General features: G+C 38.9%; 1 protein-coding gene across 1 annotated transcript in view; it reads right to left on the bottom strand.

The window, feature by feature from the left end:
* The window catches only part of LOC134670678 (uncharacterized), a 142,285-nt gene that overhangs the window by 73,818 nt on the left and 45,181 nt on the right, over nucleotides 1–23,286 (bottom strand). The window contains exons 2-6 of the mRNA XM_063528494.1: nucleotides 14,864–14,948; nucleotides 5,006–5,096; nucleotides 3,066–3,195; nucleotides 1,000–1,142; nucleotides 149–276 (exon numbers count right to left, since the gene is read on the bottom strand). Coding sequence (XP_063384564.1) covers nucleotides 149–276; nucleotides 1,000–1,142; nucleotides 3,066–3,195; nucleotides 5,006–5,096; nucleotides 14,864–14,926 — 555 coding nt within the window. The 5' untranslated portion in view covers nucleotides 14,927–14,948. The remainder of the gene's footprint in view (nucleotides 1–148; nucleotides 277–999; nucleotides 1,143–3,065; nucleotides 3,196–5,005; nucleotides 5,097–14,863; nucleotides 14,949–23,286) is intronic.

Below are 23,286 nucleotides of genomic sequence, written 5' to 3'. Positions count from 1 at the left end.
TGACTCAGCTCGAACACTGGCTCAGTCGCCCAAATATCACCTCTCTCGTGTTGAAATTAGGTTGCGTGAGCCACTGTACCCGGCCTTTTTCTACCTAGCCACTGTCCCCTCCTTGGCCATAATTACGAAGTTGTTTAAAATAACTTACACCTTGGAAGCTTAGTTCCGATCCCATAATGCTTTCTGCGACGTCCTGACTCACGTTGAATGTTGAAGCTATATATCGCCTCACTCTAGCGGGACTGTTGAATAGATCCCGGACTCTCAGACCATGTTCTGAAAACAAAAAACTCACATATACTAGAACAGCGGTGGACCTTGTCTTGTCTTGACATGCTAATGCCCAATAGATGACACCTTGCTGTCACCTCTATTGACAATGACTTAAGTTTTAAGATGACATGTACAGGGACCGCGTCGAGCACAGTCGAGCACCAGTCTGGTTTAACTTACTTCATGCTTGATTTTTTTTTCAAGACGTCAAACGATTCTACTTTTCTTGAATTTTAAATGTTTCTAATAAACCTGATATCCATTGTACCTGCCCAGAAAAGCCAAAAATGAAAAGATGTGGCGCTTGCACCGCTAATAAAAGCGCGCGGTCTGTAATGTCATATATAGGCCAGACATGCTGCGCCCGATGGCATAGGACAAATCATGAAAATAAGTTTTTCGTTATTTTCGCCGAAAAAAATTGGTGTTTAGTAGTCAAGAACCCTTAAATCGGGATGAAGGTGGGTTCATCTACCGTGTCCACTAGTGGCCACCAGTTTCAACGCATTAGGGACAGAGGCGGCCACATAATAAATCGTACTACAGCTGGTAGATCGGTCTAAAGGAAAGTGAACCTAAACGTACTAGTAATAGAGACGAAGGTGGGTTCAACCACGATGTCGGCTAGGGTTGCCAGCAGTTTCAGCGCGTCTGGGACAGTGGCGGCCACATTTAGCACCGAATCGTTCTACAGGCGATTCTAAAGGAAAGTGAACCTAAACGTACTAGTAATAGAGACGAAGGTGGGTTCATCCACGATGTCGGCTAGGGTGGCCAGCAGTTTCAGCGCGTCTGGGACAGTGGCGGCCACGTTTAGCACCGAATCGTTGTATAGGAGCGGAGAGAACTGACGCTGTAGCTTGGTGAGTCTGCAACAAAGTATTTAATATTAGACATATTTATTTCTGATGTGACGTTCACGCGCAGCATAGGGAGGTCGCACACGGCGCGACATTTGTCTTGGCTAGTTTTTATACCGGGTGTGGCCTGTAACATGAGCAAATAATTAAAACATAGATTGTACTCCTCAAACGGTGACACTTTTGTTCAACAACTTTAAAAAATTATAATATAAAAAATATAAATATAAAAAATTATTAACTCCCTGTTTTTCATACAAATTAAACGAACAAAATTGTAGAAAAGTAACATAGACAAATATAATATAGGGTGTACGTAAAAACTAGCTCAGTCAAATCCTGAACTTTAATTACATCCCAAGCGAACTAGAACTTGGCACCCATTTTCTGGTGAAGTAAAGTCATGGCGATATGAGTCGTCCCTGAGGGACTCTGGTGGGCGGTGGTGTAGGTACTTATACAGCGAAGTCAACAACGACGCATGTTCTTAATATTGATCTTGGCTCTCATTTCACATTTATGTTTTATGGGATGTACAGGATGTACATAATAGCGCAAGGGTTTTTACGACATGTATTAAAAGCAATATTCTTGAGTAATTAAGGTACTATTAGTAGATCTAGTCGTTACAAATGTTGCAATAAGTACCTAAGGCTTTATATGAACGGTCAATTATATGTATGTATAAGTGTCGATGATGGTAGTACCTTCATCAAATATGACCGTCATACTTGCTCAGGTACAAATAGTTGAACCTAAATTCCAGAAATGTTCTCGAAAATTTCAGAGAAATTACATGAAAGAAACTTAGAAAGTTCTCTGTGAGAATGTTCCCATGAGAACTTTAACGTTTTGTGTACACGCCACATAACAGTAAAGCGGGCAGGCGAAATATTTAAAATAGCATGTGTCTACGTAAGGTCTTGAGACGATTAGATTGTTTATTAAATTTCCAGAGAATATTCTTCATAGAAGTTTCGCAACTTAAGAAACTTCTCCTCGGTGCATTGCTAGTTGTACCTGAGTACGAATAGTTGTACGAACAAATATGTGTTTTCTCAAGTGCTATTTGCTGACGAATACACTGGAATATGACATCGTGATTTGCATAGACAATATTTGTAACTCGTGTTGAAACGCATCTTTTCGCAAACTAAAGTGGATAGGTACTTGACTATGGCAAACAAATCATGACTCTGACTAAGTACTTTGAAAAACTCGTAGTTCTGTCAATCAAAAGAATAAATAACAGTTTGCACTGCGTGGGCTATCAAAATCGCTGCAAACAGACTTTTCTTGGTCTGACTCTAAGTACCTACAGTGTGACATAAAATAGTAGAGAATAAATGAGGGCGCCACTTTCTACGTAACTGTAACGTAACGTAAAATGCTAAACACAATAACACGGCAACAATTTAGTGTGGAGTTTTTTAATTCCATTTTATTTTATTTCTAATATTTTATGTCGCGCTATACCAACCCAATTCTACCAGAAACTATACTCCGTTTTTTTATCATTAGAAAGAACTTCGCAGAAGTAAGCTTGTGGTTCCAAATCCGACACTTTTGGCTGTAATAATTTGAAGTAAATTATAAGTATTGACCATGCTACATTAGATAATTCAATAATTATTAACAATTAAAGAGCTTGATAAAAACTGCACGCTTGCTTCTGTGGAGTTCTTTCTAATGCTAAAAAAACGAACTATAATATGTTGTAAAGTTGTCCATCCATACTCACGTGGAGTTCTCATATGTGGGTATTTCTTCATACTGTTCCATGGGTAGACACTCGTTCACGCTGCAGATGAAGGACTGCAGGAAGGTCAGCACCCCAGCGCTGGTCAGCGCGCGCGCCGCGTACTGACCTGACACAACATTAGCATGTCGAGCACTAGTACCACCTTATGTTGTAAAACTGTCCATACTCACGTGGAGTTCTCATATGTGGGTATTTCTTCATACTGTTCCATGGGTTGACACTCGTTGTTAACGCTGCAGATGAAGGACTGCAGGAAGGTCAGCACCCCAGCGCTGGGCAGCGCGCGCGCCGCGTACTGACCTGCCACAACATCACAATGTCATACGATTAAAATAGAATAGAAAGCGTTTATTCGTGACAAAAAAAAAAACAAATAAAACAACAAGTAAAACAATAACACGGTCACGAAATGATCCCAACTCAGCAGGTGCTAGCCTGGCTACACATTATGACATTACACATACCGATTACACATACATACGTCACTGGCTCAGTGACCCAAAAAAGATCTTGGTCTCTGACACAGGCGAGCGCCACTCTAGTTCTACCCTATTCTCCGCCGCTTCGCGTTCACCTTTTTGGTCTGATTATCCCATCATATTTGAAAGTGAAAGTGGAAGTCTTTATTCTTTAGTTTAGGTATATCTATTACAAGGCACTGAAATGTAAAAAAAACGACCAATGGTAATTTTTATGTTCTTTCTGTTTTATTACATTTACATTTCTAAATAAATTCATGTGTTAACTTCCAAAAAAATGTCTCGAGTTAGACCAAAATATAAGTCTGAAACGATTTTCATAATGCAGATGCAGTGTTATTATGAAAATGTATAGTAGGTATCTTAGCCGTTTGTGATAAATAATAAATCACTTTATTTGTTATTGGTAAATAAATAATTTCCTAAAAAAAAAAACTGACATGTAAATTTATCAATTTCCGCTACCCAAAGGTTGTCTGGAAGAGATCGCTTTTTAGCGATAAGACTGCCTGTTGTTTACCTCTGCTTGTATTTCTGTTTGCTTTAATTTGTATTGTCTTCTTTTATTGAGGTGTGCAATACAATACAAATACTATTTGTATTGTATTGTATTATAGGACATTCTTACACAGATTGACCAAGTCCCACAGTAAGCTCGAGAAGGCTTGTGTTGTGAGAAAATGATAGTTCATACAAACTGTATAGTGAGCGATACGCCCTTAAAACCGGTCAGTTCTTAAATTAAGTATGACATTGAAGTCAAGGTATCTTGCTGGACATCTATCGTGGAATATTTCGATTCCGAAGGCGTTAGAATAGTGTATTACCTACTAATTTTCTCTGGGGACATTGTTTGGTATTATTTTTATTATATATTAAATATTTTCTGTTTTGGTGATGTAAGCCGGCTATTGACCGTTTATTGTGGGTTGTGGGAGATACGGCTAGGAAACGCTCTCTTTATTCGTTAAAATCAGCGAACAAAGTTGCATTTTATCTTCTTGAGTGTACAAGTACCTACCTACATATTTTAATGAAATTTGCGAACTGCAGGTCTACAGGTCTGGCTGCAGGGTAGCGGGGCTAAATCCACCCTTATATTATTAAAGATATAAGGGTGGATTTAGCGGGTTGGTCTCGGACTGTCTAGAAAACAAAATGACTACCTAGTGTAATATTTTGCCTATATCCCTTTTAGTCTACATCGCAAACGGTCTGGAACACAAAATGACTACAATTATTTAGACCTTTATTTACCTACATTTCGTCGGTTTATCTTTACGTTAGCGATGTCGACGAAGCCCCGCTACCGCGGGGCTCCTATTTCTGTGCGGTTTGGCGTTCGGCCATTAAAAGATAACTAACGAACCTAACCTACCTAGATGTGGTCATTTTGTGTTCTAGATCGTTTGCGATGTAGACTAAAAAAGATATAGGCAAAATATTACACTAGTCATTTTGTGTTCTAGACAGTCCGAGATCAAAGCGATTTAGCGTCGGCGTCTAGTCAGCGCTTTGGAAAATGTCAACGCAGTTGCGTCGAGCAGCAGCCATAGAGTTGTCTAGACGCCGCGCCGACGCTCGGGACTTCGGGAGACGCTAGTTTTCTCCATTGTTTTGTGAACACTCACATGTTTTGTAATCGACGTTGTCGACGTTTGTTCTGACTATGTAGAGGCTCAATACTACCGTAGTCGCCCATATCACTCCGCCTAGTGTGATCTGAAACAAAAATCTTACTAAGAAAATAACCTTTAGAAAATAATAATTGCGTTCACACAATAGTAAGTAGGTAGCCTAAGACTCAAAACTTCAAGCTTATTTTCAATGGGAATCGCCCTCCTAAAAAGTTATAAATAAAACATTCGTAAGTATGTCAACAACTTTTTCCACAATTTTTTGTTGTACCTACGTATGTAAATTAATTAATTACTACTCATTGACGTATTATATCTAAGGACTGGCCTTACGGGCACTAAAAACGGTACTAGTTCAGCGGTGTCACTCACAAATTCAAGCCAATCGTGCAGCGTAACGCAACTAGGTGCGACCAATCGTGCGCGTAATGCGAACTCATCAACCAATCGCGTTGCAGCAATGTCACACCGCTGTACTGGCCCTATTCTTATTACCCGTAAGGCCAGAGATATACATCAATGTTACTACTACATGAAATTTCCAGTTTATTTATAAGCTTCTCGACTTTAGGTAAAAGGCCATGTTGTTTCGGTATTTATTTATAGGTACTTGTCTTGCGAAGTGCTTCCGGGAATCACACGTAGGTATAGAGAGGTACCTACAACTTTATATGTGAAGGTCAACTTGATTGTCGAGTGTGTGCGTAATTTCGTTCTTCTTTTATTTTTATTTTTATTTTGTGGACAGCCCGCCTGATTATTTTTGTGACCGTCATGGCCCCTCCAAGGGACGCATTTATGCGTTAGAGGGAGCAAGTGATATTGCTATCTCATTCTACCGCATGGCTGCGTCCCTTGGAGTGGCCGGCGTTGGCCCATCGTGTAGAAGAGCCATCAGACTCCAACCACAACAACCACGTCCACGTCAACGTGACCACGACCGCTCTGTCAAGAGCGATACGACAGAGAAGATGCGAGACTGTAAGTCCGGCCGGCCATAATGCCCACAGGCATATATGTAGGTAAATATAAATATCGTTTTTTTACCCTTAGCCAACTTCGAGGTGAATATCTAGGTAATATTGAGCCACTTTTACTATGAGACCATCTCCAAAATCACGAAAAAGATTTTGGGTGACCCATAATAAAAGTTCCTCGGTATGATCTATAAACCTATTCAACTTCTTTTATGATAATAGAAGGCAAACGAGGAGGCGAAATGTGTGCTGGTAAGCAATTACCTCACCTGCAACACCAGATGGGCTGTAAGTGCGCCGTCGAATTTAAGATGGGAGTAGGTACGCTCTTTTCTTGAAGGTTTGAAGGTATCTTTTTTTTTTGTCCAAAAAAGTTTCAATAAATGAATATGACTATATATGTAGGTTGAAGAAACACCCCGTATATACGGAAACTTAGAAAAAACTGATAACAATACTTTCCTACTGCAATGTACGTCATAGATCATTAACGATAAGACACTGCATCAGAATAAATTAAATTCTGCGAATAACAAATGCATTTTCCTTAAGTATATGTACCTATGGACGTTCAGACCTTCACGACTGAGGTTATTAAATTATTTATACAAAAAATAAATACGAATGCTAGCTAATTATACCTATCTGAACCTAAAAATGTCAGCTGGATATAACCCAGTCACGGAATTAATCCATTAATTCAAGGTCAGTTCGGACAAGTGTGGTATAGGTATGAGGGTATGGGTATAAGTGTATCAGCCATACTTAATTATCCCGCAGCCGCACTTAGGTATTCGTATTAACCTGACTATATAATCAGTTATCAGAGTAAACTAGATCGGTAAGGCGATTATGCCTTACCCTGCTATTCCTATATGTAGTATGTTTGTATCGCAATGTTTTTGTTATATTGTTTATACATATTTAAATTTACTTGTAGTTCCGCAGTGACTTGGTGTATACTGTCATGCTGTGTAACTTATTTGAATACAAAAATAAAAAAATATAAATAAAAAAATTCCTTACCCCAGGGGAAAACGCAGATTCATGACAATTATCATGAGATTCATGAGTATCATGACGATATAGGTACCTAAGTCAAACCAATTCCAAAATTGAAATAAACACCGCTCTGCTCCGCCATTTTCTTTACGCTCAATCTACTAAAGTGGAGAATAGTACGGAACAATCAATTTTAAATTTTCTATAGAAACGGGTTGATCTACAGGTGATTTCACAATTATTTTAATTATTTTGTCGCTTATGAGACATTAAAAATACGATTGTTTGTGTACGGAATTCCCTGCAGAGTCTGCATTTTTAACGACGTTAGTTTAGTACCTACACTACACCACTCTTTTTTTATGGTCAGTTCTGAGGGTTTCTGTGACGAACTTACAATTATTACCTATACTATATATACTTAGTTTTAAATGCAACAAATGCAACAATATACCTATTGAACTATTCAGTAAAATGGTAAATGAGAACATTGAAACATGTAAAATTTGGTAAATTTGCAGTGCAGACTGATTTAGCCACACTGACCTCATGTCGCGTTAAGCGAGTAACTTTAAATGGTCATGCTATTACAACTATGAACTCTAGGTACTCGGAATAAAGTAGAATTTTACTAACGCTGTAAGTAATGCTCTAACTGTGTAATCCGACATGATTACAACTGTAACATGACGATTTCAAACAAACAAACAGAACAGACAGCAATTGTTTTTCAGTGAGCATGACAGTGAACTGTCAAGTTCCTGACCCTGAGTATATTAGGCAAGGGTATTCGTTTATTGTTATTGTTATTGTTTATTGTTGTTATGTAACATACACATGTAGATACATATATATTTTTTGCATTGGCATGGTCTAAATTCTACATACATATTCATATACATATTTTTTAGTGTTCCGTACAAAACTTTGTTTACGGAACACTATATGGGATCACTTCGGTCTTGCAAATCAGTTAAATACGTTTTTCTCAGAGACCGTTTGACATAGATACCTAAAATTTGGAACAGTTATAGCAATTACCACCACTCATATTGTAAATAAGTCAAAACTGCATATTTCTTATTAAAGGGGGAAATTTAGGGGGTTGAGAGGGGTAGGCTGAAACTTTTTTCATTTGTAAGAATAGTGTGGGGTACCATTAGAAAGCTTGCAAAAAATTGAGTCGATGGACTGATTTTGACTTCATTTTAGACTGCAATAGTTTCGTCAAAAAATGCATTTAAAGTTGCAAGTTTAGTGTTCCGTACAAAACTTTGTTTACGGAACACTATATGGGATCACTTCGGTCTTGCAAATCAGTTAAATACGTTTTTCTCAGAGACCGTTTGACATAGATACCTAAAATTTGGAACAGTTATAGCAATTACCACCACTCATATTGTAAATAAGTCAAAACTGCATATTTCTTATTAAAGGGGGAAATTTAGGGGGTTGAGAGGGGTAGGCTGAAACTTTTTTCATTTGTAAGAATAGTGTGGGGTACCATTAGAAAGCTTGCAAAAAATTGAGTCGATGGACTGATTTTGACTTCATTTTAGACTGCAATAGTTTCGTCAAAAAATGCATTTAAAGTTGCAAGTTTTCATACAAAAATTTTCACCTCTGTCCTGGCGATTTTCGCGAAAACTATAGCTAACAGGCAGCTGACCAGTCAATACCCAACTTAAAGAAGCATGGAGACGGCGGGAAAATTATCAGCTTAACTTTATCTTTATTAGTTTTTCAACTGCAGCTTGACCTTTGGTTGCTTAGGGCTAGCTAACTGATGCTTACACTGGTCAATTCATATTAGGCGAGAAACATCCTTAGTTAAAACTTTGGCATTGAAATTTATGACTTATGTCTTTGACACAAAGTTTAATTCTGCTTGCTTATTTTTGTGGGATATTTAATTTTATCTCAATAGCCTACTATAAGTATGAGAGAGATCTACAAAATACGACCTTATTATATCGCAAATAAGTTTCAATTTCGAACGGGCTTTCCAACCAATGGAATAGGCATCTCAAAAAACTGAAAAATTCAAATTAAGAATTCCGTTCTTGACTGTCGTTGTGTTTTTTTTTTCCACGATAGGACACATAGAGTTAGTAAGGCGTATAGAGATAATAAAGTCATTTAATATTTATGAACAGCTTTGGCCTCATGTATAGATTTTATTGAGAGTATCTGATTCGTCGAAACAATATACACAATATTCCTTTTCATTAAGTACCTACCATTACATTTCTGTATTAATTGTATAATTATAATATCTATTAATTATATTCAGTACTTATGTATATTTTTGAACGGATCGGTGAGCAACAAGATTCAGGGCTATAACCGCGAAAATAGAAGTTCGCAATTTGCGAGCATTTTTCTCTGTCACTCTAATTACGCCTTCATTGGAGTAAAAGAGAAAGATCCCCGCAAATTGCGAATTTCGGTTTTCGCGGTAGCCCCTCAGTCCTGTTTAGATATGAGCGCCGCGCCGGCGCGCCGCCGCCGCCGACAAAATTTACGCGCCGCCGCCGCCGACGCTGCGCTATCGGCGTGGCATCGGCGTGACCTTGTTAGTTGTTAGGTACTACTACTTTCAGAATCAGATAATATAATTTTTTATCTAGTTTAGATCTTTAACGGCGCCACTCCGAATAGTTTATAGACATTCAAAATGTATTTTAGGTCTATATAATTCAAAAATATCAATGGTAAATTCAAACTTTTCTGTCTAGTAACCGCGCTACTAGTCTTAGGGCAACAAAATTGCCAATTTTGCCACCTGGTTAACTCATCCATCATTTACTGCGAATTTGACCATTGCTATCATGGTTGAATGTCTTTAAAAGGTGTAAAAAGGGGGTTGATTTCAGCGTTTTTATGTCCGAAGGTCTGGCCGTTGGCTACGCACGGAAGGGCGTCGGAAACGGAATCGGCTCTCATTGGAACTTGGCCATTGTTCAAATTTCAAGCTTTGCTCTCTTGCAGCTCAATCTATGGCCTCGCATCGCTCGCATAGAAGTAAGCCGCTACCTGACCCTCGCAAGTTTTCCGCCCCGTTTGGTGCTCTTTTAAAATACTTGGTCATTCGTTTTTGTCCGATCTTAGCTCCACTGCAACACGGCCTTTCAGGCACGACTCCGCCTGCAGGAAAACTCCAGGTTTTTAATACTATGGCCTCAGTCTTTATCGGTCTTCGGACTTGCTTACACTGGACCACTAGTTCAATTCCAAGCTCTGCTCTCTTGCAGCTTGACCTTCGGCCTCGCACAGAAGCGCGCCACAATTGGCGCTCCAGGCATTCGGCCTGTATGCTTACCTGCAGCTCAGCCTCTGGCCTCGCATGGGAAGGCGTCGGAATCAGGTCTTCGGTGTTAGGTAGAGCTCGACCTTGGGCCTCACTTTTTGACATCAATCGGTTTCGTTGGGTCGATATTGGTTATTGACGGAGCTTGATTATCCTCACTTCGGCTCTTTGGACTATCGACAAGACGTTTCCCTGATACAGTCAATCTGCTACTTTTTACTTAGCACAAAAGATAAGGACCTCGCAAAGATCTTCCGGCCAGGGTCTCGCCAAGATTAAGATACCGCGATACCGCGCGATACCGTTTGTACTGTATAAACCATTTTCGTACCTTTATTCAATAAATTATCCTTGAAATTGAAAAATGCACTTATTTTATAACTTCCTTACAGCAAAAACATGTATTTACGGTAAAATTTTGGTTTGGATTCCTTTTTCATTAATCAGAGGTGTTTCAAGGCCACGCCGCCGATTCGCCGCCGCCGCCGACCGATTTTGACCGGCGCGCCGCCGCCGGCTAAATGCCTATCGGCGCTCATATCTAGTCCTGTTACAAGAAAATAATTTTGGAAGACATTAATAGTATATGACAGTTAAATATCACAGTTTTTAGAAACAAAGGTAAAATTGACGAAATATTTAAAGTAAGCCGATCTTGTTTTTTAGCAGTTCTAAATAATATTAAAGTCTATATATATGGCATAGAACTAGAAACAAAATCAAATAAAAAATCTCGGAGTAATTAACAACGGAGACGCCATGTCTAAAATTTTCGGTACAAAATAGTCTGCCGTTTTTTGCGGGGGAGGGGCACATCAAATGTATAGGTACGTCATGTCAGATAAACGTCAGTCCATACATACGGTTGACATGTGGTTGACCATTGGCCGCCTATTTTCGACAGAGGGGAACGCTTGTTAATGGCGGCTCCATTGTTAATTACTCCGAGTAAAAAATAATAATGAGTTCTAAATTCAAATTGAAGGAGTATACATTTAAGGTATTATAGGCCAAGCGCGCACCCCGATATAATTTTTGCGACACGATTTTAGAATCGCGCTGTAATATATCGCAGAAAATTCACTGCGCGCACTGCGATGAAAAAGTCGACGATTTGTTCATTCTCAACATGGATTTCGTACCAGTCGCTTGTCATGAAACGTGTCTTTAATATGCGATTGCTGTATGACTTTGAGCATTTATAACACAAAGGTGATCCCCGTCTATTTCCATAATTAAATGGTCAACATCTAGCGTCTCATTTTGAGACTCCATTGGAGATGCAGGTGCCGAGATGTTGGGGTTTGGAGAGCGAAATGCCGACTGAGATCCGGCCGGGGTGCGATTTTATTATCATAGTGCGCGCGGAGTTGTATGGCCCCACAACTCCGCATGCTGCATTTCACTTTGCGACAATCGCGTCGCGAACAATCGCGGAAAAATGTGACAAATCACAATTTTAAAATCGCTGCGATTTTTTTGTCGCATATGCGCGCACTAACATATATAAGTAAACACATACGTTGCATTTCTGCGACAAAATTATCGCAGGACAAAAATCGTGGTGCGCGCTTGGCCTTACTCTAAATTATTATAATACATCAAGCATTCGCGAGATGCTCGACTTCGGTATTCAAACACTAAGCAATAGTACAAGAATCTAACTAAATGCAAAGGCCGAAGGAGCGATTCGAAGATCCGAAGCGTCCGACAGACGCGCGCCTCCCGTAACTTTTCCAAGTATTTTTAAGTACAAGTGTCTAAGTCGCAAGATCCAAAGGCTGAAGTTGCATTGGCCCGAAAGCCCGAAGCATCCAGGAGGTCAGTTCTAAACACAGGTAATTAATACAAGTGTCTAAATGCGAAGGCCGGAGGCCAAGCTCCGCGTAGGGCCGAAGGCCCGAAGCCTGCAAGATGTCAGTGGTTAAACACAGAACTGACAGCCTGGACTCTTCGGGCCTTCGGCCCTACGCGGAGCTCGGCCTTCGGCCTTCGCATTTAGATACTTATACTATTGTTCTGTGTTTAAGTACTAACATCCTGGACGCTTCGGGCCTTCGGCCCTACGCGGAGCTCGGCCTTCGGCTTTCGCATTTAGACACTTGTACTATTGTTCTGTGTTAAAGCACTGACATCCTGGACGCTTCGGGCTTTCGGGCTACACGGAAGTCGGCCTTTGGCCTTCACATTTAGACACTTGTACTATTGCTCTGTGCTAAAGCGATGACATTTTGCTAAAGCTCGGCCTTCGGCCTTCGCACTTAGACACTTTGTACTATTGTTCTGTGTGTGTAGTTGAATACGGTATCCTAAAAATAGGCAAACAACCTCTGTAAAATGTAACGATGCGAGCGGTACGGCTACCATCAGTTTGGCATTGACATAAACGCTACCGTGGGCGTGAACGTAATTTACTTTCTATGCATCTCGCTCGTACTGACATATTAGTGCGAAAGAGATATATATACCTATAGGAAGTAAATTACGTTCACGATATCGTTTATGTCAATGCCTAACTGATGGTAGCCGTACGGAACACTAAATGCCTCGAGCTATCTCGGACTTGGCCAAATTATTTTGTGTGGGAACGAAAAAGGTATTACATGTGTTGCTGTTGAAAATTCATTTTCTTTTGACCCTTTATAGGCACAATAAAATATTATTATACTAAGGAAAAAACTGGGCAAGTGCGAGTCGGACTCGCGCAGGAAGGGTTTCGTACCATAATGCAAAAAAAACGAAAAAAAAACAAAAAAAAAAACGGTCACCCATCCAAGTACTGACCACTCCCGACGTTGCTTAACTTTGGTCAAAAATCACGTTTGTTGTATGGGAGCCCCATTTAAATCTTTATTTTATTCTGTTTTGAGTATTTGTTGTTATAGCGGCAACAGAAATCGGTTCATGAGATACAGCCTGGTGACAGACGGACGGACGGACGGACGGACGGACGGACAGCGAAGTCTTAGTAATAGGGTCCCGTTTTACCCTTTGGGTACGGAACCCTAAAAAGACCACCCTATAACGTGAGATTTTTGTATTTTTTCCTTAAGCAGAATTGTTTGGAGTGTACGATGGCAATGAGACTTGAAATGAGGATTTCTTATAATCTGGACCGTTAAAGGGTTAGTGCATACAATCACTTCGACTACTAGACTCCGTCCAAGGATACTCTGCACCGAATTATAGAGTTAAATTGGTCTAACTTTAGCATGATAATATATAGCTGTTTCGAGGTAGATAATCTTCTTTTTCGACAGTCATGCTCATAGTCATAGACACTATCATGGACCATTATTAACTGTAACAATACGGCTACCATCAGTTTGGCATTGACATAAACGCTATCGTGAACGTAATTTACTTTCTATGTGTCTCGCTCGTACTGACATATTAGTGCGAAAGAGATAAGTATAGGTATAGAAAGTAAATTACGTTCACGATAGCGTTTATGTCAATACAGGTACAGATCTTTATTGGTAAAAGCAAATTTTACAGGTCACATTTTATACATATTTACAAAAAATATATGCTAGCATACATATTTTCTTTAATTAAATTAATTATTTCATAAAATTTTTTAAACAAAAACATTTTTCTTATTGTTAACATTATTAGGTAGTTATTATTATTAACATTAAATACAATTAATTATGGTGTAGTAGTCAATGACCTCATCGAATATTTATAAATTCGTCAATGCTGTAGAATGCTTTTTCTATAAGCAGCAGTTTAAGTTTAGTTTTAAATACTTGGTCACTATTTAAGTGACAAACACACATAACCAAACTTAATTTAATGCCAAACTGATGGTACCCGTACAGGTAATTAGTTAACGAATTAGTGAAATACCACAAGTGCAAGCCGGGAGGTGACACCAGGGCTCGGAACCGGTTTCTTTTTTAATCCCAAAATAGCCCAATACTTTTAACAATTTGATGCTCTTTCCTTAGGAATGAATCATGTATTCAGAGGGCCTACACCACGTTCGACGTTGCCTTTCTGTCGCACTTATAAATTTATACGTAAGTGTGACAGGGAGACAACACGTCGAACGTGGTTCGCGGTAGGCCCTCAGGTAACGACTTCGTATTATTAGATTGACCCGTAAAAGAACGTAATAATACCGGTATTTTTTGTATGAAGTCCGGTCCAGAGTCTTGCCCGTAGACAACATGCCAACCGCTAACGCTCAGTAGCGAACGAAACGCAACTGTCACTGTCACACTATTATAGAAGAGCGATAGACAGACAAAGTTGGGAGGCCTCTAGGCCTCATGACACAACAAAACCACAGAAGAAATAATAGTATAGGACACTTCATACAAACCCGAAGTTTGACAGCGATTCAGGGTCGAATCATGCTTACACTTTCTAATTTATGGCACTATCCCTTTCGGCTATTTAGGGTTGTCAAAATTCTAGTGATTAATCTTATCTGTGGTCGTGCACGCACAAGGAAGTCAAGTGGTGCCAACCCTAAAAATTGCTCGGAGCAATGCTGAGCCGAGCGGAGCCGAGTTCGACCGAAGTCAGGAGTGTCTCCCCACTGACGAAACTCACCAGTTTGCGCTTGCGCACGAGGTAGTCCTTCCACAGCAGCAGACGCAGCTGCGGGGCCGCCATCTTGTGTCGGCGACCGACATCACTGCAACAACAAAAATATAAGTTAATTAGCGCCACTTGCACCATCCCACTAACCCGGGGCAGGCGTGGCTCACTCCGCGATTTCGTCGCTTTGCTACAGGTAGCTAAAAGTACATCCGTTCGACCCCAATTTTGGGGTTTGCCATTAGCCGCGCGTGGCGCTGTCGCCACCTAGCGGCCATATCTGTGCTGATCGTGACAGACGCGTTTTGTTAGAGAGTGAGTCTTCTGTACCTAGTACTATTCTGTTATTTATTCTGTGCCCGGGGTTAACCGGTTAAACCGTTAACTCAGTGTGAAATTGTATTGGTAATCATGGTAAGTCCAGGTTTAACAGGTTAACCCCTAGTTAGTGGGATGGTGCAAGTGGCCCTTAGGGCACTAGGGAGTCCTGATACTGTTTCTTTTGCCCCGAGCAAAATTAATTTTTCTCAGCCGACTGTACTTATTGAGTTAGGGCCACTCGCATGACTTGCACCATTCACCATGGAGTATAACCTGCGCCCCGATTTTTAGGGTTCCGTACCCAAAGGGTAAAACGGGACCCTATTACTAAGACTGCGCTGTCCGTCCGTCCGTCCGTCCGTCCGTCCGTCCGTCTGTCACCAGGCTGTATCTCACGAACCGTGATAGCTAGACAGTTGAAATTTTCACAGATGATGTAAGTATTTCTGTTGCCGCTATAACAACAAATACTAAAAACAGAATAAAATAAAGATTTAAGTGGGGCTCCCATACAGCAAACGTGATTTTTGACCAAATAGACCAGCGGTGGAACAAAAATGGGTTTTGATAACATTAAAGTTTTTTCTTTTTTGATATGTTATTGTAAGCATGTTAAATAACATTCATGTAAAAAGTTAGAAAATTTTAGGTGGAGCGTTCGGCCATATTTAAATTTTCAATTTTTGCTAAATAACTATGTAAATATAAAATTAAAGTTACAAAAAACTTTAACATATTCAATAACACTTTAATTTATTCACACTATTCGGTTTTTAGAAATCTGGAACAGCTGCTTTCTGGTGAACGTAAAAACAGGAATTATTATGAAAATACAGAATTAGAGTAGCTGATATTGCAAAATTACGATATTATCTATCAACTTAGTATACATGTAAAAAGTTAGAAATGTAGACAATGTGCTTGTCTAGATATTGATTTCTCGTTAAGCAGTATAGCCAATATTGAATTAAAGTTTGTAGAGTTAATATTACACGGTCATAATAAAGATCTTACTTCTCACACAAAAGATTAGAAATATAAAATCACGGCGACACTAAATACTGATACGTAAGTATGCATTCCGAGCTTATATTAAGTTACATTTCAAACGCACGGCGTTTGCGCGCGCCGCGCTGTGCGCCGTGGCAGGAGGCAGCGATCGACGGTCGCGGGCTAGCGGTTAGCGCGGTGCCCTTAAAAATACGCAAAGCGTTTATAAAATTATTATCAATGGTAAATAGTTATTTTACACAGTACACTAATGGAAACTTACCTTCCCTTATTTATTTCTATATGTACTAGGGATTGCCCGCGGTTTCGTTTACGTAGAATTCGTTATCGTGTTAAGTATAGAAATAATAGATACATTTGAAAATTATTTTAGGTGCATTGTCATACAGATAACTACCCTTGTTAAAGTATTCTTCAAATTCAATACACAGGTGTCATTTCAATATAATTTTGCGTAATTTGGCGCTTTTAGGTTATAAATGACTAGCGACATATATTTTTTAAGAGCGATCATCTCCGATAATATTTACTTTATCATAAAATCAATTTCAAACTGACGTTATTCAATATTTATCATTTTAAAGTCAATATTACCAACCAACTGATCCAATTTACCTACGGTAACAACTCAAAATTTGCATCAAATTAAATGCCACTTTTCTTATCCGTTACGAACAATCAAGAGGGCCTTTACGAGCTGATGTGGTGAAAATTTTATTTAACCTTCGTCCCTTGAAACCTTCACTACGCTCAAGGTTCAACTTTACGAACCACTAACTACGCTCGTGGTTCAATTTTAGAATGTTTGAATTTGTGAATGTGCTTCCTGCCTCGCACAGCCAAACTGTGGAATGAACTGTCCAATACGACCTTCAAACCTTCAAAGACCCCCATCTTAAAGGTCGGCAACGCGCTTGCAACCCTTCTGGTGTTGCGGGTGTCCATGGGCGGCGGTAATCGCTAACCACCAGATGATCCGTCTGCTCGTTTGCCTCCTATTTAATAAAAAAAAATGTTTCGCTTGTTTGGGTATCAATATTAGCACGAGCGGTTAATCAACAACTTTTCGTAAAACAAATAAATAAGGTAGGTGAGGTGCAGGCATATGAGGCCCGGCGGGTAACAAGGCCCAGCATTCAAAAATAGCAGTTGCTCCCTATTATTCCCAATTATTCTGAATTTGTACTTGTTGCTAAGAAGGCCCACTGTCAGTGCAGGTAAAAAGGTCTAGTCCCGGGCCTTATTGAACGTATGAGATGAAATATTAGATTAAAATATTTTAAGATAATTTTCAATATTTTTAATCTCTCATTAATAAGGTCGATTTGAAGAAACTTCTATGAAATTATGACTTATAAATAACACTTGCACTGCGTGGGCTGTCAAAATTGCTGCAGACTTTTCTTGGTCTAACTCTAATAATTTTTCACTTGCTTTATTGACCTAAAGACGTTTTAAAGAATCAAAAAGTCTAATAACATTGAGGCACTTATACTTTTTAAAGGCAGTAACTAATTACAAGTGACTTTTTTTTGTTAATACATAGGTAGGTATTTACGATCATCATCATATATTTAAGAGTATGACTCTTGTCGGTGGAGCAATTTCCATGTTTGGCGGTCCTCCGCCTTCTCTTTGACAGCCCGATACGACACGACTTTGATCTTTTCCTTTATTTGATCCATGTACGCTCTCCTTGGTCTTCCCCTCTTCCTGTTTGCTTCAACTTTCCCTTCTATGATATTTTTGATAAATTCGTCGTGTCGTATCAGGTGCCCAAGCATCCTTCCTCTTCTATTGTCTATAGTTCTTAACAAACTCCTCCTCTCTCCTACTACATAGGCCACACTGAATGTTTTGCACTACTGGCCACTGGTAAACATTTAAATTATGAATTGTATATTTAAAAAAAATACAGGCTTTTGATTATGGAATGTGACAAATGTTGGCGACAAATCGATCGTCTTTTGTTTTTAATGGCTTGTCAAAGTAAGTCAGTGCGTTGAACGTGGCTTTAACGCGAAAATATTTTTAGAGCTATGATTTTGTTATGATTTTAAAAGTTCGCTTACTCCGCAAGAGTGTAGTGCTTGCCTTCAAAATGCTTTTGGGATTGAAGCACCACATCTGAGCATCGTGAGGCGTTGGTATGGTGAATTTAGTAGAGACAGTATTATTCTAGATAATGATTTTCGTGAAGGTCGACCGTCCACGGCGATCATTCAAGGAAACGTGGCTACTGTGAGACGACTCATTGAAGAAAACCCACGAATCACCTATGACGAAATTTGAGGACAATTAGGGATAGGTATGAGACAAATACAAAAGATTTTACAAGAATATTTAAAAGTCGGGAAGCCTTGTTGTCTTTGGATTCCTCACGAATTAACTTCAGTCCAGTACTTTTTGACTGGTGCCGAGAAATGCTGCGTAAGTACAAGCAAGAAAGTTCAAATGCTGTATATAACATCGTTAGAGGAGATGAAATCTGGATTTACTGCTACGATCCGGAAAAAAGGCATTAGTCCAGTCAATGGGTCTTTCGAAGGTGACAGGAGGCCCATAGAAGTTCAACAAGCCAAAAGCGTTGCCAAACATTTTGATCGTCTGTTTTTTTTAAACGCGACTTTTTTGTACCGTACTTTTAAATAATAAAAGAACGTTAAATACTGAGTAGTACACTACCATTTGTGTGCCCGCAGTCATTGAAAAAGACCGCGAGAGACGACCGAGAAGCCGCATCCTCCTGCGTCATAATAATGCGTCCACCGATACCGCAATAAAGGCAAAAACATTTTTTCATTACGAAAACGTGGAAAATGTCTCTTATACGGATTATAATCCAGACATTGCACCCTGTGACTTCTATCTATTTCCCAAAATTAAGGATTTAATTTGGGGTTTGACATTTAAGACCCCGGATAAGGCAGTTACTACGTTTCATCACCACGTCGAAAACATGCAGTCAAGTGATTGGGCCTCATGCTTCCAAAAATGGTCTGAGCGAGTGAATATGTGCATAGAATGTAAAGGGAAACATTTTGAGAAGCAATAAATGTATTATTATGGTTATAAATGATTTTATTCAAAAGTTACGCAAAACTTTCAGTGCGGCCCTCGTATGCGTAAAACCTCTTCGTTAGTTTTCTTTTCTTTTACGATAGAATTGCGAAAAATAGATATTTTGCAACGAGTGACGAATTTTAAAACACGGTCAAAGGGAGTGTTTTAACGTGCTTATTATAGCACCGGTCGTAATGTAGCACCAGATGTACTGTAAAAATTATGTTAAAAGATAATACTTACTGTTACGAATAAATATTTTTACTGTAAAAAAATATCCCACCAAACACATTTTCATGTAAATTTTGTTGCTAAGACGAAACCATAAGACTCGCACTGTCAAAAAGTTGTCAGATCTCTTGTCGAGCCAAGCTTCAAACTCTACAAGCCCTAACTTCACTAACTCTACACCTTAGTCAAAATATGTGGCTTGGCTGTTTCGCTACCGCCACATGGGCATAAGGTGAAAAATTTATTAAATTCATTATTTTTAGGGTTCCGTACCTCAAAAGGAAAAATACTGAACCCTTATACTTAGGATCACTCGTGTGTCTGGCTGTCTGTCTGTCACAGCCTATTTGCTCCGCAACTACTGCACCAATAAGTTGAAATTTGGTATACACATGTAAGTATCTAGCCCAAGGACATACATGTAAAGTAAATAATAGAAATTCAAATAAAGGGGTCACTTTTGAGATGAATGATAAATAGAAGAAAAAAAAACTATATCTTGTTATAATTAATATAACAGAATTAGAATATGAATTAATATAAGAGAATTTTGTTAGAATTTTAATTAGTATAAGATAGATATGTATATTGTCATGTTATTTTCTCGAACTCCCCATCGGCATACAAACCTCCTCAAGGTTTTGCCCACGATGGGTCTTGTAATAATAATGTACTTTATTTAGCTTATTGTTCAATAAATTAAAATATATATATATATCAAACGAAGGGGCTCATTGTAAGAATCTCAGATATATTTTTTCGTAATTTTAAAATAAATAGTTTAGAAGTTATTTAAGAAAATACGCAAAAAATGACCATTCCCCCCTCCCCCCTTATCTCCGAAACTACTGGGTCTAAAATTATGAAAAAAAAACACATATTAGCTCTCTTCCTATAGATGACAGGAAAACCTATTAGAAATGTGCAGTCAAGCGTGAGTCGGACTTAAGTACCTAGTTTTCCGATACCTACGGGTTTTTTAAAGACTACTCACTTTTCTCTAAAAAAAATATATTGTTAAAAATTGTGCAATGTACCCTTGGAACGCGAGTGCGACTCGCATTTGGGCGGTTTTTGTATTATACTTACATACAATAGTTCTTGTAGAAACGAAACGGCCAAGCCACACACTTTTGGTGTAGAGCTAGTAAAGTTAGAGGGCTTGTAGAGTTAGAAGCTTGGCAAGAGATCTGATAACTTTTTGACAGTGCGAGCCTTATGGTTTCGTTTGGGCAACATTGTACATCAAAATGTTTTTGATGGGATTTCACTTCTTTTTGTAAGTTGTTTATGACAATCTTCCATCCCCTAATTCAGTGATTTTCAAACTTTTTGGTGTCACGGCCCTTTATGACCACAAAATTTTTTTCGCGACCCCCTAGCCCCGTTTCTACGTTTTTCTATCTATATAGTCTGCGCGGAAAGAGAACAGTCGTGAAATGTATGGGATCCCATACATTCTACGGCTCTTCTCTTTCCGCACAGTCCATCAATGGTCGATATCAAAACAAAAAAAAGCCGGCCAAGTGCGAGTCGGACTGGCAAAAAAATCACATTTGTTTTATGGGAGCTACTTAAATATTTATTTATTTATTTATTTAAACTTTATTGCACAAAAGAAAACTTATCGTACAAAAGGCGGACTTAATGCCAAAAGCATTCTCTACCAGTCAACCTTAAGGCAAAGCAGAGAGATTGTGGGCGGTGCAACTGCTACTACTACTAACAAAATTTAATATAAGAACGCAACGCTAATTTAAAGAATTTTAACATACATACGCAAGTACATCAAAATATACACGATACATATAATATAAATATACATATAATATAAATATAAATATAAATATATATATATATATACCTAACATTAAATATATACAATAAAATATATAACTTATAAATAACTAAAACTAGGAATCCTTCATTCTACCAGCAAAGAAAGCACGTAACGATTTCTTAAAAGCGAACTTGTTTGGGGCATTTTTAATACTAAGGGGGAGTCGGTTCCAAAGGCGCGCTGCCTGCACGCAGAACGAATCTGACATAAAGCCAGTGCGATGTGGAGGGATGGATAAGGACATATTGCCAGAAGAGCGAAGCTGACGGTCGCGAGAAACGCCGTAGTATTGAAAGAGGGACCTGAGGTATACAGGAGAGTGTGGATCGTTGAGGACAGAGTATAGAGTGCACAGCATGCGAACACTGCGTCGTTGACGGATGGGAAGCCAGCCAAGCTGGGAGCGGTATGCAGAGACATGATCGTATTTACGCAGACAAAAAATGAAACGAATGCAGTTATTGAGAAGGCGATCCAACTTATTGAGAAGTTCTTCAGTTAGGTCAGGATAACACACATCACCATAATCAATTATAGGTAGAATTAGAGTGTTTATAAGGAGAATTTTAGTCTTGATAGGCAAAAAGTGCTTTAGCTTATTTAGTGAATGAAGAGAACCCATAACTTTTCGGCTGACCTCAGAAACCTGCGCTTTCCAATCCAACGAACTGTCGAGCATAATGCCTAGGTCCTTAACACTGTGACTAAATTGTATTGGTGATCCGTTAAAGTTTACTGGTGCAATAGTGTCAAAGTCCAGTCTGGCGACCTGTCGAGAACTGCCAATAACGATGGCCTGGCACTTAGACGGGTTCACATAAAGGCCATACTGCTCAGACCACTGTTGGATGTGCAATAGGTCCAGGTTGAGCCTATTATTAAATATATTCTGTTTTTAGTATTTTGTTGTTATAGCGGCAACAGAAATACATCATCTGTCTAGCTATCACGCTTCATGAGATCCAAAAAAGCATGGAATTAATTCCCAGCAAGCTGGAAATCATTTTAATATCTTCATTTGGTCCTATGTAAATGCGAATAATCTGAGTTTGCTCCATCCCAGGTGTGGATAAATTTTGGAAGCCTTGGGAGATACATTTTATCTTGGATTGACAAAACCACTCCAAATAGAAGGAACTCACCGTCAAAATTAATGTTACTAAGTCGTTGTGGATCAGACACTGGTAAAAATAATTGGATTTTAACACGATTTTACCAAAAATAAAACAAATTAAAAGTGGCGGCCACTTTTAACAATGTTTGACTAGGTACTAATTCATATTAAGGTACTTTTCGGATCCTCAGATATAAATTTTTATCATGATTAGAGCAAATTTTCCGTCGGACGTACCGTTTATGAACTACAAGCAAAAAACTGAAAAAGGGCAGCAATTTTTCCACGACTCCTGGAATGGAGCAAACTCGGATTACACTAATTTAGAACCAAATGAAGGTATTAAGACGATTTCCAGCTTGCTGGGAATTAACTGCTGGAAAAAATCTAATTTTACTGGCCTAACAGATCTTAACTTATTTAACTGTTGAATAAATACAGTTTACCTATCTAATAATGTTTTGTTTTATTGATATGTACATTAATGATCATTAAATTTTAAAAGATTGGATTATTTTTAAGTAAAAAAAATGAAATCTGCTTTCCATAAGTTTCTTTCAACGCTGAGCTTCGCGCGCGACCCCCCTGGACAAGTGCTGCGACCCCCCTGGGGGTCGCGACCCACACTTTGAAAAACACTGCCCTAATTTAAAGGGTTGGGGGTGATTTACTATTAAAAATCCTGAAATAAGTATCTGGGGGCATCTGTTACACAATGTACTGATTCCCCATATAACCCTTCACCCCGTAAGGGTAAACTTTGGGGTTGAAATCTGCCTTCACCCCGTAAGGGTAAACTTTGAGGTTGAAATCTATTCTATATTCTTCCCCATAACAATACCTATCTACATACCA

Source organism: Cydia fagiglandana, chromosome 14 (genome assembly GCF_963556715.1).
Source record: "Cydia fagiglandana chromosome 14, ilCydFagi1.1, whole genome shotgun sequence".
NCBI classification, from domain to species: Eukaryota; Metazoa; Arthropoda; class Insecta; order Lepidoptera; family Tortricidae; genus Cydia; species Cydia fagiglandana.
The sequence above is the reverse complement of the archived record's forward strand: the minus strand, read 5'-3'. Positions and strand labels throughout refer to the sequence as shown.